General features: G+C 44.7%; 3 protein-coding genes across 13 annotated transcripts in view; 2 read left to right on the top strand and 1 right to left on the bottom strand.

The window, feature by feature from the left end:
• Positions 1-6,560, bottom strand: part of LOC108035041 (serine/threonine-protein kinase mig-15) — a 34,474-nt gene extending 27,914 nt beyond the window's left edge. For 9 of the 11 annotated variants that reach the window (XM_050886780.1, XM_044095428.2, XM_044095427.2 and 6 more), the window contains exons 1-2: positions 6,399-6,560; positions 5,568-5,695 (exon numbers count right to left, since the gene is read on the bottom strand). In XM_050886780.1, coding sequence (XP_050742737.1) covers positions 5,568-5,645 — 78 coding nt within the window. In that variant the 5' untranslated portion in view covers positions 5,646-5,695; positions 6,399-6,560. Of the gene's footprint in view, positions 1-5,567; positions 5,702-6,398 lie in introns of all 11 variants that reach the window. The other 2 variants (XM_044095424.2, XM_050886779.1) reach the window with 2 other exon arrangements.
• A 750-nt stretch (positions 6,561-7,310) lies between these two features.
• Positions 7,311-9,333, top strand: LOC108035613 (60S ribosomal protein L8). The gene is made up of 3 exons (XM_017111299.2): positions 7,311-7,379; positions 7,607-7,746; positions 8,550-9,333. The coding sequence occupies exons 2-3, from the start codon at positions 7,609-7,611 to the stop codon at positions 9,180-9,182; spliced, it is 771 nt and encodes a 256-aa protein (XP_016966788.1). The 5' UTR covers positions 7,311-7,379; positions 7,607-7,608; the 3' UTR covers positions 9,183-9,333.
• Positions 9,334-9,738: 405 nt separating this feature from the next.
• Positions 9,739-15,993, top strand: LOC108035225 (protein daughter of sevenless). The gene is made up of 7 exons (XM_017110755.3): positions 9,739-9,895; positions 12,586-12,910; positions 12,978-13,744; positions 13,808-13,919; positions 13,977-14,217; positions 14,275-14,875; positions 14,936-15,993. The coding sequence occupies exons 1-7, from the start codon at positions 9,830-9,832 to the stop codon at positions 15,458-15,460; spliced, it is 2,637 nt and encodes an 878-aa protein (XP_016966244.3). The 5' UTR covers positions 9,739-9,829; the 3' UTR covers positions 15,461-15,993.
• Positions 15,994-16,026: the final 33 nt, after the last annotated feature.

The following is a 16,026-nucleotide window of genomic DNA, read 5'->3' on the forward strand; positions in this document are numbered from 1 at the left end:
AAAGGCAAAGCCAACTGAATGAGCAGTGCATTGGGCGAGTGGTGCGGAGGAGAATACCTGGTTCAGGTAGCCGCTAGAAGAAAACTTCTAGGCGCTGGTCATCGATCATACACCTAGAGAAAAGGTCAATAAAGTAAAGGGGAGTTGGTCTGAGGTTAACCATAAATACCGTCCAGTTTAGGCATACTGTCCCTTTGTCAAAAAACAATTCTGGATCTTGTAAAAATAGCTTTTTCCTTTTTACCAAGAGCACAGCACAACAAGTAAGACGAATTTGTTTGTAATTTAAACAATCTATATTTATTCTTCTAAAGCAGTTGCATTCCCTTTAAAGTAAATTCCTTAAAATGAAAAAAATCGTTCTTTCCAGTCCTCGAAACAGTCCCTTTTTCAAGACATTTTTCTTCTTGAATTTAGAGTCTAAGCATTCAACTTGGTTTCATCTTGTGCACTACCAAAGACTAGTTATGGATAATGTATCTTTTTTAAAAATGTATCTTTTTTTGCAGCGTGTAGATTCGGTTACAGTTATCAGTTACCAGCAGGCAAAACAGGCTGGTTCGGATGTTGTTGTTACTGGGGCTCACTCCTGCCGCTCTCTTTGGAAATTGTCCAGCTGCCGCCACATGTGTGCCCCCTGTGCCCCATTCCCCAACCCCTCTTCCCCCCAGTTGCCTTTTGTTTGCCTTTCCCCTCTGGCCCCCTGATGTTGTTGTTGTTTCTTCTCCGGCCGCTGTTTGTTTTTGTATTTGTCCAAACGGGTACAACTAAAACTAAAACTAAACAACCCGTTGGAGGCCGAAAGATCGAGTTGCGGACCAACGCAGACGCTGGCGGTACAGTGAAGCTTGGTTTGGAAAACTTGGGGTTTTATTAAGCAGTAAAAATGTTAAATTTAGTTTCTCTATTAAAGAAACCTATACAATTTATTGCTGGTCGTTTAATTAAAGTACATTTTTAATATACTTTTTAAAACTGTTTCAATAAAGTCAGTATTCAAAATTCTTTTAAATCTTAGATTAAAAAAAATAATATAATAAATCTTGATAAATTCATAATGAAAATGTTTTAAACTTAAAGATCAATTTCGTCATCGACTGTCCACTGTCTTTAGAAGAAGTTTGTCGCCGTCAGTCTCTTCGGTTAGTTGCTTCATTATTACAGTTTGCTTGGCCTGGCAAACTGGAATTTTTTGTGTTGCTTTGTTTTGTTTTGTTTGTCTAAAAGCGCAGAACTCCCTCCCCCTCCAGTTGGCCCCTTTCCCCCTCAAAAAAGGCTTGGCCCAGTTAGCAGCGAAAAATGCAAAGAGCAGGAGAGTGGCTAAAACAGGACTGACTGCATATTAGGACGCCCATGCAATCCAATGGAGCTGGCTTATGCAGATTCAATGGCTGCACTGGGAAAAATGTTAATACATTTTTATATATTATAGAATATCATGAGTATTAACTCTTTAATATGTCGACAAACATCCTCGAAACTATAAGGTCTGGTAATAAATAATAAATACTAAAAGGAGCCCTTTCAAATGGGTAATGCTTGACTGAACAGTTAAACAAAATCCCAAAATGTTCTTAGAACTAACATTAACATAGTAAACATTATTTCCACTAAATTTTTCTCAGTGCTCCGAACTATGTCTGCCTGGTGGCTTAATTTGTGTGGGTCGCGTGGCCAATTCGATTAGGAATGCACTCCGCTGACGTCACAAAACCCATTTACCTACATTTCGGCTATCAGCAAAATGAAGCCAACTCTGATTAGAGCTGATAGTTTTCCGAGCAATTTCCACAGTTCCACATGGGCCAGAGATGATTTCCCAATGCTCTGGGGAAATTCGCTTCTATAAACACACTCGCTGGCGCAGAGATGCCTCTTCCCGAACATTATAAAAAGTATTTTCCCGGGGCCAATGTTGATTTAACCCACAAAAACTGAAACATGTGTGGATTTTTTCCGCTCCTCAGAGCAAATTGCAGCACAGACGGACACATGGAAGCCGAACCAATGTGGGCGAACACGTTTTTATCGCTGCTAACGAAATGCAATAAATGTTGATTAAAATAAACACACACTGAGGGAAAATATGGCTTACAACAGATTAAAGTAAAATCTGAAGAGATGATGGTCCTATAGATCCTCTTTAAACGCAAATAAACAAAAACGCGAATTCTTGAGTAATGATGTTATTTTCAATGCTAGTCACTTATTTTTGGACCTACATGTATAACAACATTTCCATTTGATTTTTCCAGTGCACTTGCGAGTAAAATACACACAAGGAGCCACAACAAAATGAAGACAAACCGCGTTTGAATGCTTATCAGAGGAGAATAAAGGAACTGCACTAAATACAAATAAAGGGGGAGTCGTAAAAAAACCAGAAATAATTAATGAAATTTGTGCTGATGAGTGCAGTTTGTGGTATCTTATCGGACATGAGGAATGGAGTTCTTATCTGGCGAGGAGAAACCAGAACGGAAGCCTCACAAAACAAGCCAGTTTGGAAAGAAAGAAGACCGAAGCTTTAAGGACTCTGACCTTTTCTCGTTTTCTATTTCGGGACATTCCGCAGCCATCGCATCTCTCTTTGGCCCATTGTGTTTAATGACCTTTAAAAGCCACGCACAGACAGGTCAGCGGAATATGGCAGACATGCAGACGGGCGGCCCCCACGCCCCCACGCCCACTTTCACGCCCCCGCCGGCAAGTGGGGAAGGCCAAACAAAAATAAAAACAACACTCCAAACAAGAAGACACACACAATTCAGATATTCTCATGCCTGCTGCCATTTTTGCTGATTTTGCTTTGGGCTCGTCGTCATTTTCCTTGGCAGCCAGTGTGTGTGCTCCATCTTAATCATCGTTTCCATCGTCATTATCATTTGAATCCGCATTATCGCCATCTTCAAGCTGTCTGCTGCAGTCGAGATACAAGTACAAGTACGCACACAACTGCATACACAGAGGTCCAGATACATGCGGCTCACATAGATACAAAAGCACGCATGGTGTTGCTCTGCTCGCTTCTGCCTGCCGCCTTTTAATAAAGTAAACTAAACAATTTTCATTCTTGTCTCGTTTTTGTCTCGTCTTCCTCGCTCTGCCATCGACTATGAACCATTTTTCATAAACACACACGGGCAGGCACAGTTGGGGCCAAAATAATAGCAGTCCGAGTGTATCTCTAGCGGGCAAATTGCTCATGTTTCTGTTTAAGGGAACAGCGACTTTAATCGGCAGCGTGATTCAAGAATCTTCAGTTTTTAGGGTCATTATCTTGGAAATATGCAAGCTTTGTAAATACATTTTATAAATATTTTTATAAATTTATATTTTTAACCTGAAGAATGAAGTTTAATTAGCACAATAAGACTCTGAATTAACCATATTCCAGTTCATTAGCAATTTAAAATTATTCAATGATAATAGTCCACACTTCCGAACTAGCAACTTTGGTTGGTATAGGTAATGGTTACGATCAAAGTTTTATATGATATACCCCCTTTTAAGAACAGCTTTAATTTTTACTATCGATTTTAGATTAGATTCCTACCTACTAGGTAGGTATATCTACGACCCAACTTGGTTCAAGGAGTTCTTTAAGATGTTCCTCTCTTTATAAACAACTTTAATTTTTACTATCAATTTTAGATAATTCAATGGTACTATATAACACTTTCTAACCATTAAAGTTTACTATGCAGGTAATATCTACGAGCCAACTTGGTTCAGTGAGTTTCATAAGATAAGCCACTCTTCAAGAATAGCTTAATTTTCACTGATTATAATTAACACTTCCCTACTATTAGCTTTTTAATATTCATTATCAATTTAACGTCATTCAATGATTGCAACTAAACACCATCTAACTAGTACCTAACACCTAAGTAATATCTACGATATAAACTTGGTTTATGGTAAACCCCTTTTTAAGAACAGCTTTAAGGCTTATTGTGTTGGCCTCATATGTGTGGGGCACACTCTCTACCACAGTGGCGCACATGCCGGAGCAGCGAGGCGACGACCCAAGCACCACCACCCACCAGCCCCCCACTTCCAGGCAGAGTCAACAAACGGACACACAGACACACAGACACACGCAACCGTGCCAAACTGAACTTTCGGTGGGTGCGCAGGGCAAAAGAGACGGCGCCCAACGTGGGGCCGCCGGGCGTGGTGAGTTCGGTTCACAGTTCAGTTCCGTTCCGCCACCGAGAGTGGTGAGAGTGGTGAGTGTTTGGTGAAAGAGAAAGGCAACAAACGCATGCGGCAGTGCGTGCACGCGGGCCACTGGGGGGGTTAAGGGGCCGTCGAGGCGGCCGAAAGGGGGTTAAGACTCGACAAATTCATTGAGAAACGAAACGAAACAAAAAATAGCTGGGCAAAGCGGAGAAGATGACACCGGCCGGTCAAAAGTTGCGCACACCACTCTCACACACAAGTCGCCCAGGGTGGTGGGTGGCCACGAGTGGGTGGTTTTCTGTCGGGCAATGAAATCGAAATGCCAATATGCATCTATCAACTCGATTATTATTGTGATTGCTTCCCGGGGGGAGGGAAGAAAGTGCAAAGAAAAAGCCTTTTTTGGTTGCCATGGCAAAGTGCGAAAAAAAACCCCACGAACACAAAGAAAATGTTCCCTTTTGTTGTACTTTTAAACAATTTGCATAAACATGCGGGGCGGGGGCGGGGCGGATGAAACCTTCAAGGGTTTGACGACTGCAAAGGCCAATCGAGTCGTTGTACAAGATTTTCTGGGGTATTTACGGAACCAAGTTTCTCAAAGGGGGTTTCTGACGATTCGTAAGGCTTTAAAGTTTGGTATACTCTTCCGAGGTGTTGAAAAAAAACTTGAACTTTGTGAGTTCTGCCGTTTTATGATTTAAGGTTATTATAAAACTTTGAAATTTTATTAAATAAATGATGTATATATGTTAAATGTTACTTTAAGCAAGAAATTATCAATGAATAAGAGGTTCTACCTCTTTTAGATACAGGTAACTTGAAGTTACTTTGAGTAGCAATATAAAATATAGAATGTATTTTTCTAACATTTTAATAAATTTCTTTTTAATCAACATGTCAAGGCAGATCCGTCGGTGATAGAGGAGGAATGCTTAATTTATAGTCGCTCCAATTAGTTTAAATTAGGAACAACATGGAAAGATAAGTTGGGGAAACAATTAATCACTTGTTTTTTTTTTATAAATCAAGTTATACAAGTTTTTAATTTGAGCACACAAATTTAAGTTATGAGAAATCGAATCATGGCACAGGGAAGACCAATCGATTTATAGAACCTTTTAGATTGTATAAGTGATTTTTGGGAGCCCAATAGTTGGGCAACGGAAATTGGAGTGTAAGCGACCACACCTGGGCGAATAATCGCGGGGGGCGGTCACTTTCCCGTTAATCGGGCGAGGCGTGCTAATGAATAGAGCGGGGGGCGGGGAGGGCTACCACTCGGGGCTCCCTTTGGAGCTCTATTTTCGGGGACGGCGGCTCTGTTTGTGATAGATAACCCCAACCCAAGCCCAGAGCATGAACCCCCGGCATGAACTCACTTTTAGGGCCGTCAGATCGATATCGTCCAGTGAGCAGTTGACCGATGGAGCCAGTTGTTGTTGCTGCTGGTGCGCCATTTTGATTTGCTATTTTTTGTTGTTCTTCTGGATCTGGAGAATTGCTGCTGCTGCTTCTTCGCACGCAGGGGGAGCCGGGTGGGGGGGGAGCAGGCGGTGGAGAGAGGAGAAATGCAAATGAAACGGCGAACGGCGAACGGCACAACAACAACGGGAGGGAGCGAGAGCGCAGAGCCAAGTGCTGGATTTTCAATTCAATTTCAATTTTATTTACGCTAACTTTAAGTTTAAGTGACGAATAAAAAGCCGTGCAATTAACAAACTATTTGTTGCTGTCATACAACTTTTCTCTTTTTGCTTCTCCGCTCTTCTTCTCTCCTCTCTCTCTCTCTCTCGCGCTGTCTCTTTTGTGCCTCCGTGCCTGCGTGTGTGTGTGTGTTTTTGTGACGGAGCGTTCGAGTGTGCGTGTGTGTGTGTGTTAGTTAACGTTTGGCAAACGGGGCGCGGCTCTTCTTCGACTCCCCAGCACTTTTTAAAATCTTTCCCGGCCTTTAAAACATTTAATCTTCACTCCTGCTCCTTCGCACACTGCACAATTGTATTTTTACTTGGCGGCGCTCCGATGTACCTGCCACACACACACACAGCCCCGCACCCACACCAGCGCAGCAGCCCGCGTATGTGTTCGTGTAGGTAGACAGAAAAAATCTGCCACTCGCTTTTCCTCCCGACTCGATTTTCGATTCGCCTTCGCGCAGGACTCGCGGATTCCGCTTCCGGAATCCTGGCGTCCGCACCCGGAACTCTACGTACTCTTCACGCACAGCGATGGGCGGCCTATCGCTTTTGCATCGCACGTCGGCAGACGGTGAATATCACAACAGTTTTGTCTTTACGCGACGCCAAAACACCCGCACTTCCAATCCGAACGAATGACGATGACGATTACGATTGCGATGACGACGGCGCTAGAGCGGGCAGAAAGGCGATACCAATTGAGAGCCGATTAGTCGATAGCCTGGCATAGTCGATAGGAGTAGTCGAGGCCACAACCGTTTGGGAGGCAGAAGCAACTCTGCGTAGCCAGGATAGGACCCCCAATGTTGGGATGGAAAGTTAAGATACATGTTATTAACAGATCCAGTCTTCATTTTGAAATGTCGATAATATACCGAGTTTTTGTATTTTTTCGAAATTTTCTTTCGGAAGAACTTTTGGATTTTATCCATGTGTGCTAAAAAGAGACGCGTAAGACGAAATTACCAGATTGTAACAGTTTTAACTACTAAATAAAAAACATTAAAATAGTTAATTTGAAGGTTTACTTTAATGTCAACATCAGCAATCATTTTAAAATTGGACATATTTTAAATATAAAACAGAATTTCTATTTATTAAGTAATAATTTTAAATATTTTTAAGCTTTTTAGTGCGGCATCAAAACATTGAAATGTTTACGACAAAATAAATGACACTGGACCCAAATTCTACTTTTGCCCACATTTAGCAAACCTATCTTTAAATAACCTCAAGTTCAAAAAACAAACAGGGTATGATAGAATCTCAGAAATTAGAAAAATTGGAAAAATAAATATTAAAATCCAGTAAACTAGTTTTAAAGTTAAAAATAAAAGTGGACGCAAAGTTGGCCAGTGGAATCAACCCAATGCGCCTAACAGCACAATAAAAAATTCCCTAACAGCGTGCTGTTAGGCCAAAGTTATCGCGTTTCGCGCACCGCTACTGTCACACTGCGTCTGCCCTCTCTTTCTTTTCTTTTCCACCGAAATTTTGGTACGAACCACTTCCGCTGCCGAGTTTTTAAAAAGAATAATAATCGCAGAATTTAACGAAATTCGTTGCACATCTGGAAACAATGTTCCCGAAATACGTTGCTTGCCACTGGCGTCGGCCAGTGGGCGCGATATTTCGTTTTCGTGGCGTGTGCGACGGAGCATTCTGCGCTTTGAGGAGTGCCAGCTGAAAACGGATTACTAATCTCGTGAATTCTCCCTTTGCAGCAATGGGTCGCGTTATTCGTGCACAGCGTAAGGGCGCTGGTTCCGTGTTCAAGGCGCACGTGAAGAAGCGCAAGGGAGCCGCCAAGCTGCGTTCCCTGGACTTCGCCGAGCGATCCGGCTACATTCGCGGAGTTGTCAAGGTGAGATGGGGTCCCATGTTTGGGATGGGTTATACCTACTGTGCCAGAGATCCCCCAGTCGAGCTATCCAAAACTTGTGTAGATACACTAATTGCCACATAGGATGGGTTTGAGTCGTAGTACTAACTTTGCAACTAGCTATAGAGCAAACCGTTCCTAACTTATTACCTTGTTTCTCAGAGATTTAACTTCAAAAAGCGTAATATATACCCCCCACTTGTCCGTATTTAGCTATAACTGGAGTGGAACTAGTAATCATATGTTCTATATACTTAAATTTCAAGATACTTCAATCTGTTGCTTGTCCCATGGACCTAAAGTTATGTAGGTATACTTATTGTCACATCTTATAAGATATATAGCCACAGTAACGTCTGGTATTTTCAGTAAAAGCCGTAAAGTAAAGCCTATCCTTCACCAATATCATATTCTGCAGAGTCTTAACTTCTATCTTTTCCTCTAAAGTTAGGCTAAAGTGAAACTAATAACTATTAATCGCAGAATCAAGTTACAAGACACCCCTCTTATATGGTCCCATGGAACTATAGCTACAACAGAATAGTTAGGCATTTAAAGTGCCAGAAATACCCTACTTAAATTGCCATTAATATGGCCCAAAGAAGCTGAACCTAAGCTTGGCCCAACGTGCTTATCATATATCAAATATCCAATCGGAAACCTCGTGTCTTGACTTCAAGCTCCAATTACAACCTTATTTTTAGTTTGATAGCTCACCTTGCAGTAGCTCCTATTCTAAGTAGCCTCTACAAGACCCTCTCTAACCCCTCTCTTCCCTCTGCCAGGACATCATCCACGACCCCGGCCGCGGCGCTCCCCTGGCCGTCGTCCACTTCCGCGACCCCTACCGCTACAAGATCCGCAAGGAGCTGTTCATCGCCCCCGAGGGCATGCACACCGGCCAGTTCGTCTACTGCGGCCGCAAGGCCACCCTCCAGATCGGCAACGTGATGCCCCTGAGCCAGATGCCCGAGGGTACCATCATCTGCAACCTGGAGGAGAAGACCGGTGACCGCGGCCGTTTGGCCCGCACCTCCGGCAACTACGCCACCGTGATTGCCCACAACCAGGACACGAAGAAGACCCGTGTCAAGCTGCCCTCGGGCGCCAAGAAGGTCGTGCCCTCGGCCAACCGCGCCATGGTCGGCATCGTCGCCGGCGGCGGTCGTATCGACAAGCCCATCCTGAAGGCCGGTCGTGCCTACCACAAGTACAAGGTGAAGCGCAACAGCTGGCCTAAGGTGCGTGGTGTGGCCATGAACCCCGTGGAGCATCCCCACGGTGGTGGTAACCACCAGCACATTGGTAAGGCGTCCACCGTCAAGCGAGGCACCTCCGCCGGTCGCAAGGTCGGTCTCATCGCTGCCCGTCGTACCGGTAGGATCCGTGGTGGCAAGGGCGACAGCAAGGACAAGTAAGCACTGGCTGCAGCAGGTTCCGCCTGAGATCTGGCTGATGGCCGCACTCCTCTGTGCGGCGCTGTGGGAGAAAACGCTGTTCGACATGGAAAATCTGTATGTTGTAGGCATACGCTTGACACGGCGGAATAAAACTTATTTGTAAAAAATATGGATTGCTTTTTTAAATTGCATGGTTGATGTTTCCAGGTTCTGATATATACAGCTCAGAAAATAGCCGTTTATGTTCTGAAACTATAAAATACAGCTGAAAAGATTCGATTTATTTTAAATGATGGTATAAGAATGTAGATTGGAAAATATAATTTTTAGCTTTGTTAAGGATATAAAATTGAGCATTTGAGTAAACTTTAAAATAAGAACTGAAAACATAAACGATTCAGTATTTTGGGGTTAATTTTAATTCTGATGTTGAATAATTCATATTTCATAAATTAAGGTCTCCGAAAATATAAAAAATATATATATTAAATTGAATTTTCAAAATTAAAAATAATTAAGCTTTAGTATTCGGTATATTCCGGCCAACCAACTCCCACGCACGGTCACACTGCCCGAGGTATTTCGCCGAACGGTCTGCCCAATCGTTGTTGGTGTGCGGAGGAGCCAAATAAATCCAAGTAATTTACGTCGAGCGCTGCAAAATTATGGATCGCACTTTCTACGAAGGCTGGCTAATCAAGTCGCCGCCCACCAAACGCATTTGGCGAGCAGTAAGTGTCCCCCCAATCGGGAATCCCTGGCGTTCGGTAAAACCCACCCAAAGAATTTTCCTGGAAACCCCAGCTCAAAGGCAAGAGCAAGAAATTCCGTTCTAGGCGAATCAGAAATTCCAAGTGATCAGTGAAATGTGAAAAGAAAACCGCAATCGGCTAACGGTAAACCTAAGGCCGGAAGAGAAACACCGTAATCTGTGTCCATCGATTGAGTCACGAAAAAGATAAAAAAAAAAGGAATGGATAATGGAAGTGGCATTTTTTTGTACAATTACTCTAAGCCTGTATTGGTGCCTGCTTCAGGGCGAGTGCGTGTGTGTGTGTGAGTGTTTGTTTGCCGTTGTTGTTTGTGGCATCATTTAATTCATTACTAAGCCGAGGGATTGCGCTTCCAGTGTTCCAGTGGATTGGAATGCAAACAAGCTGAAAAGAAAACCGCAGCAGAAATTGCGAAAATGTGAATGAATTTACGACGGCTTCTGCGCTTTTCCTCTCTCGCTGTTGCTCCTCCACACCTTTCTCCTCGTCCTCTCCTGCTCCCACTCTCATTCTGTTTATGTTTGCTTTTCGGCCGTGGGAACGTGTTTTTGGCGCTGGTCTAAATTTACGCTTAATTAATTTTCCGTTTACCGTTTACTTTGGGGAGTCGCCTGCGTATTAAATTACCGCCAACTGTTGCGTTAATCAAATTTATTTTCTCCCGTAATTCGGGTACACATATGTATGTTTTTGATGTGCATATGGCCCGTTTTTTATGCCCCTCGGGCGATAAGCCACACCGGATCAGGCGGAAAAACAAAAAACAAGAGAAACTAGCGACGGGAGCCACGAAAACAATGACGCACTTGTCTTTCCAGGTCCTTGTGGTTGTAGTTGTTGCTTTCGCTAGAGATGCGTAACGTGAGTGTCGTGACACGCTTACATTTTCGAAATAGTTTTCGAAATCGAAAAATATTTTTAAAGAAATTTTCAAATGTTGATATTGCTTAATCTGAACTTATTTACTTTGCAATTACGATCCTAAGCTTTCAAAAATTTATTTAAATAATGAGAATATTTGGTTTTCTTCATGACTCCGCTCACGCTGTCATCTCTAAAGCGTACATTTGAAACCACTTATGATGGATACCACAGTTCCAAGAAGACCCAAAACGTTGATCAAAAGGTCTGCAATACAGCATTTTTCAATTACTCCAAACCCCATCTATGGTTTCACTGTACTGTCTTTGTTTTCCTATGTTTAAACAAGCAATAGAGGTCAGAATAGTAGGATTTAATGTTCTTTATAAGGGTTAGGATTTAAGAAATGTATAGTTCAAGGTTCCTAAACCTATTTATAGAACACCTTATCGAAAATAATTGGAAAGTACAAAGGAATTTAGAAATTCTCAACTATGCATGTAAAAGGTAAACAAATGGGTTTCCAAATTGTTAAAAATAGCAGCTTACATTGTCGTTTCTACAATTCTGAGCGCCATTGTATAAACAAGCTATAATGATGCCTCAAGAAAATAAGCTGCGTATTATTTCCAGCGCCTCGGGGTGCCAATTTCTGGCCTGTGTGCGGCATTATGTTTATTGTTTATAATTCAATTAAGCGTGATATTATACAGTCCGAGAAACCCCGTCCATTATCAGTTGGAGTTTACGCTCTTCGGCGGGGTCTCCGAGCGCCCGCCCATCTGTTTTGGCCATCACTTAGCGGCAACGTGGGCGTGGGGTGTTGATTCTCGTGAGTGTGTGTGCCCGCGGATTACCCAAGAAAATGTCAACGCGAAACATGATTCGCGGAAAAGCAGCGGCGCTGCGGCCTCTGCCTCTGCCGCCGTCGCCACGGCTTCATCATCCGCTTACTCACCACCAGTTAATGTTAATGCTGATAGTGTAGTCAGCCGTCGAGCTAATCAGCCGGACCCTACCCCCATATCACCAGGCACAGTCCACCGCTCGAACAAGGGTATCTTAATTCACGACAGAATCACCAACAAACACTTATTTCCAGCTCAGACCACAACAATAATGTAAGATATCTCTTTGGGTGCGATAATCGTGGTCTACAAGAAAACATTTCTAGTAGTAATCGGTTACGGGTGAGCGGAGTGCTAGTGCAGAATAAATAATAGAATATCAAGAGTACCTTCCAGCATCCTATCATCATTTTAGACCCAGCCTGACCCCTAAAGTAATCTATTTGTACTGTCGATCTATTCTTTTCATCTGAAATTGAGTAAAACCGAATGTTTATTTCGATTCTTGGAATTCTAATTCTTATTCAAACATCCTGTTAAAATATCATTAGTTGGAATTTGAAAATATTAAAAATGAACATTTTTTATGGCTTAAATGAGTGTGCTACTCTTCAAATTTGCTTTTCGCCCAGATGACTAATTATCTCAATAAGTTAGTCATCGACTTTTTTACATCTTAGATTTGCTATAGTACGTTTTGACTTAAAATTTCGACAGTTTTAAGAGCGCAATGAGAAAAATTTATTCTTATAATGACTACTATCTCAACATAGGATTAGTACACATAATAACATGACCTACATATCGTAAAACCTAACAAGGCAGGTTCCCAAAATCTAAAAAGGTATTAAAGGCCTCTAGGCTTCGATTTTAAATACCCCTCGACCACTCTTGTTTATATACCGACTTTAAGTCCATGTTTCCGATTTATCTTTGCAGCGCTGGCGCCGTCGCTGGTTCACGCTGAAGCAGGGCGAGATACCGGAGCAGTTCTGCCTCGAATACTACACCGACCACAACTGCCGCAAGCTGAAGGGCGTCATCGATTTGGATCAGTGCGAACAGGTGGACTGTGGCCTGCGGCTGGAGAATCGCAAGCAGAAGTTTCAGTACATGTTCGACATCAAGACGCCCAAGCGTACCTATTACCTGGCTGCCGAAACGGAGGCGGATATGCGCGACTGGGTCAACTGCATCTGCCAGGTGTGTCACCTACACGATACCAAGCAGTCGAACGAGTTGCCACTTGGAGCAGTGGGTGCAGGTAAGACTACCCAGGCGATACTCGAAAAATCCCCCATCTAAAGCATGTCTTTGTTTGATACTTCCAGATGAAAACCGCACCCAGCACACGAGCTCCAGTGGCGGTCTGAGCAACTCCACTCAAAACACGACCACCACTTCGCTGCACTCCTCCGCTGGGACCACAGCGGCCCAAGCTGCGGGCCCTAATGCTGGAGGAGCGGCCCAGCTGCGACGACCGGCGGTCATTGAACAGCAACCGATGCCCTCGACTGCCGGGAACAACAACTCAGACTCTGTGTATGTCAACGCGGAGTACAGCAATCGCGAGACGATGCTCTGCGATGCCAACTTTGACCAGCAGGATCTGCTCTCGGCTGCCCAGCAACAACCGCCGCCATCGCCGGCCACAGCTCTTTATCTGAACCACAGTGCTTTGATCCAAGCTCAGGCGGCAGCCGCAGCCGCCGAGCAACTGCAGCAGCAGCAGCAACAGGCTGCCCGCTTGGCGGTCAACGCCAACGGAGTGGTGCGTAAGCTGCCGGAGCACCTGGTGCTGACACAACAAACCCTGGCGGAGGCAGCCGCCCAGCAACACAGCAGCGTTCAGGCCTCGCCCGCCTTGAGCACCGCCTCAGGGCCCTATATACCCATTAGCGAGTGCTTCTCGGGCAGCCCGAGATTCCTGCCCGGCAGTGGAGCTCCCGGTGCAGATGTGGCCATACCAAACAACCCTGCAACGCCGCTGAACAACTTGGATCCCAAGTTCTACGACACGCCGCGCAGTCATAACAACATCGGTCTAAATCTGACCAACGATCAATCGTACTCACCGAAGATCACCAACTTGAGTCTGGTAAGTTGAGGCAACTCTAATATATGTACGGCTTTGTATCTGACTATTCCTTTGGCCTTTCAGCAACAATTGGCCAGTACCAATGCTAGTAAACAACGCTCCGACTCGGATACGGAAAGCGTTTTTACCGATGACGACGAGTGGGCCCATCCGTTGCCCCTGCGCGAGAATGTGGGTAGGTGCTTCAGAATCACTTATCTGAGAATATGTATTAATTACGGAGTTATCACAGATCGCAGCACACGACCCTCGGATAGTTCCATTGAGAACGAATCGTTCGTGCTGACCTACTCGCAGCGTTTCTCCAAAAAGCCAGAAGAAGGCGGAGTAGTGGTGCCGCCGACCGAAAAGAATTCCAAGCTAGCGGGAGCAGCATCTCTGGCAGAAGCTGGTGACCAAGGAACGCTGGACAAACTGGCCAAGGTACTGAAGAACAAAAACAATCTCATACTGGACTTCAAGGAGAATGAAAAGTGAGTTGGCAAAGCGAAGTCTAAGGATTTTAATTTTATACTTATGGTAATTTCCAGGATTCCCCGCGATCTTCCCCAGCTTTCGGATACCGAAAACACTTCACCGGCCATTGTGGCCCGTCGCCATGCCCACTCAGCCTTCATCGAGGAGAGCTACGACATTCCACGCTCCCACCAGCAACCCTACTATAATGTCAACCAGTTGTTGGGCGAGCGGCCAGTCACCAGTCCGCACAACTCGAATCCCATTGCGGCATCCACACCGAATCTCATGGCCGCCGATTTGGGTTCAGCGGCTGCCACATTAACGGCAGCAAATTCCGGCCAGATTGGCGGTGCTCAGACCGCGGCCTCATCGCCCACCAGTGCTCGAACGTTGCCCCGACACTGCTACACCAATGCGGCGCCCACAAAGATGGAGGGCAATGTCTTTCGCTACGATTTCATGGAGCCTGCGGACTGCCCACCGGTGAACCGCAGTCTGAAGCCTAAGGTGGCGGGCGGATTGGCTGCCGTGGAGGACAAGCCGCCGGAGGAATTTCCGGCAAAGCCCCCGGTGGGTGTAGAGCATTTAACCAGTAAATTGGGTGCGGCGCAACTGCAGCAGCCGGTCGGACCGCCCAGCGTGGACAGGAAGTGCAAGCCGAATGTCTACAAGGTGAGTTTAAAAAAGAGTGTACATATTTAAATAAATCCATTTGATAATGCCCCTTTTTAGTTGGGAGCTTCGTCCACCATGTCGCCGTCCACACGACGATCCTCTAGAGCCCCTCTCTCCATGGTACTGCCACACGAAACGGATGTCCACTCACCGGCTGCATCCGCCTTCTTCCACGAGACCCGCACCCTGCCTCGACAGCAGCATCGGCAGCATCCCAACAGCCCGGGCAGCATGTCCGTGCAACATCAGCGCACCGCATCGGCAGCCGCTGCCATGATGAGCTTGGCGGGAGCTGCAGGAGTTGCCAAGCAGCAACCACCGGCGCAGGCTGAGCACAAGCTGCAGTACTTTGATCTGGATGTGACCAACAAACCGCCACTGCTAAACAGATCTAGCATGAGTGTGGGCAACCTGTACTCCCAAGGTGGAAACGGAGCCAGTGGGATGCGGCTGGCTGGCGTGGAGACGGGAGGTGCTCGGGCTCCTGTGCCCAGCAGCGTGGTCTACAGATCAGTGGACTTTGTCAAGACGGAGGCATTCAAAAGGATTCGGGAGGAACGTGAGAGCAGCGGCAACAAGTGATTGGGTTTCACATCTCCAATGCATCAACCACACGACAACGTGCAATAATAAAGGACCACGTTGCGGATCCGAAATTTTTGTAGTGCCTTTGGGGGGTCAGCTGAGGAGAGCTGGCCCCATCCAAAAAACAAGAATAGTGCAAATTCCGAGTGGCTTTCACATTCGTTAACATCGTCAAATTCACAACCTATCAATCCACATATCTAGCTTGTAAGTCGGCACCAGCATTTTCGGGGTGCTGCTTTGAATCTGTAATTCGTATCTGAATCTATGTCGTTCGTATTCGTATTTAAATCGTGCTTCCAACACTTCCATGTCTATTTGTTAAGCTTCGGAATCAAAATGTAACCATGACAAACGATCTTAGTGCTAATTTTACAATGCAAACAGTTATTTTATATACGCAAGCGAAATATTTATATACACGAATTTTATATGGTAACAAATTATTTACAATTTATAAATGTAACACGTGTGCGACACAAGCTGTAGCTTGATTTTGTGCTTAAAAAATATATATACATTAATACCAATTTTTCAACGGTTTCTGAAACTTCTCGAACAAA

Source organism: Drosophila biarmipes, chromosome 3L (genome assembly GCF_025231255.1).
Source record: "Drosophila biarmipes strain raj3 chromosome 3L, RU_DBia_V1.1, whole genome shotgun sequence".
Lineage (NCBI taxonomy): Eukaryota > Metazoa > Arthropoda > Insecta > Diptera > Drosophilidae > Drosophila > Drosophila biarmipes.

Coding starts and splice junctions, on each gene's coding strand:
- LOC108035225 (XM_017110755.3), top strand. CDS start 9,830: ATGGATCGCACTTTCTACGAAGGCTGGCTAATCAAGTCGCCGCCCACC. Junction 12,911..12,977: donor ACTTGGAGCAGTGGGTGCAG/GTAAGACTACCC, acceptor TGATACTTCCAG/ATGAAAACCGCACCCAGCAC. Junction 13,745..13,807: donor AGATCACCAACTTGAGTCTG/GTAAGTTGAGGC, acceptor TTGGCCTTTCAG/CAACAATTGGCCAGTACCAA.
- LOC108035613 (XM_017111299.2), top strand. CDS start 7,609: ATGGGTCGCGTTATTCGTGCACAGCGTAAGGGCGCTGGTTCCGTGTTC. Junction 7,747..8,549: donor ACATTCGCGGAGTTGTCAAG/GTGAGATGGGGT, acceptor TCCCTCTGCCAG/GACATCATCCACGACCCCGG.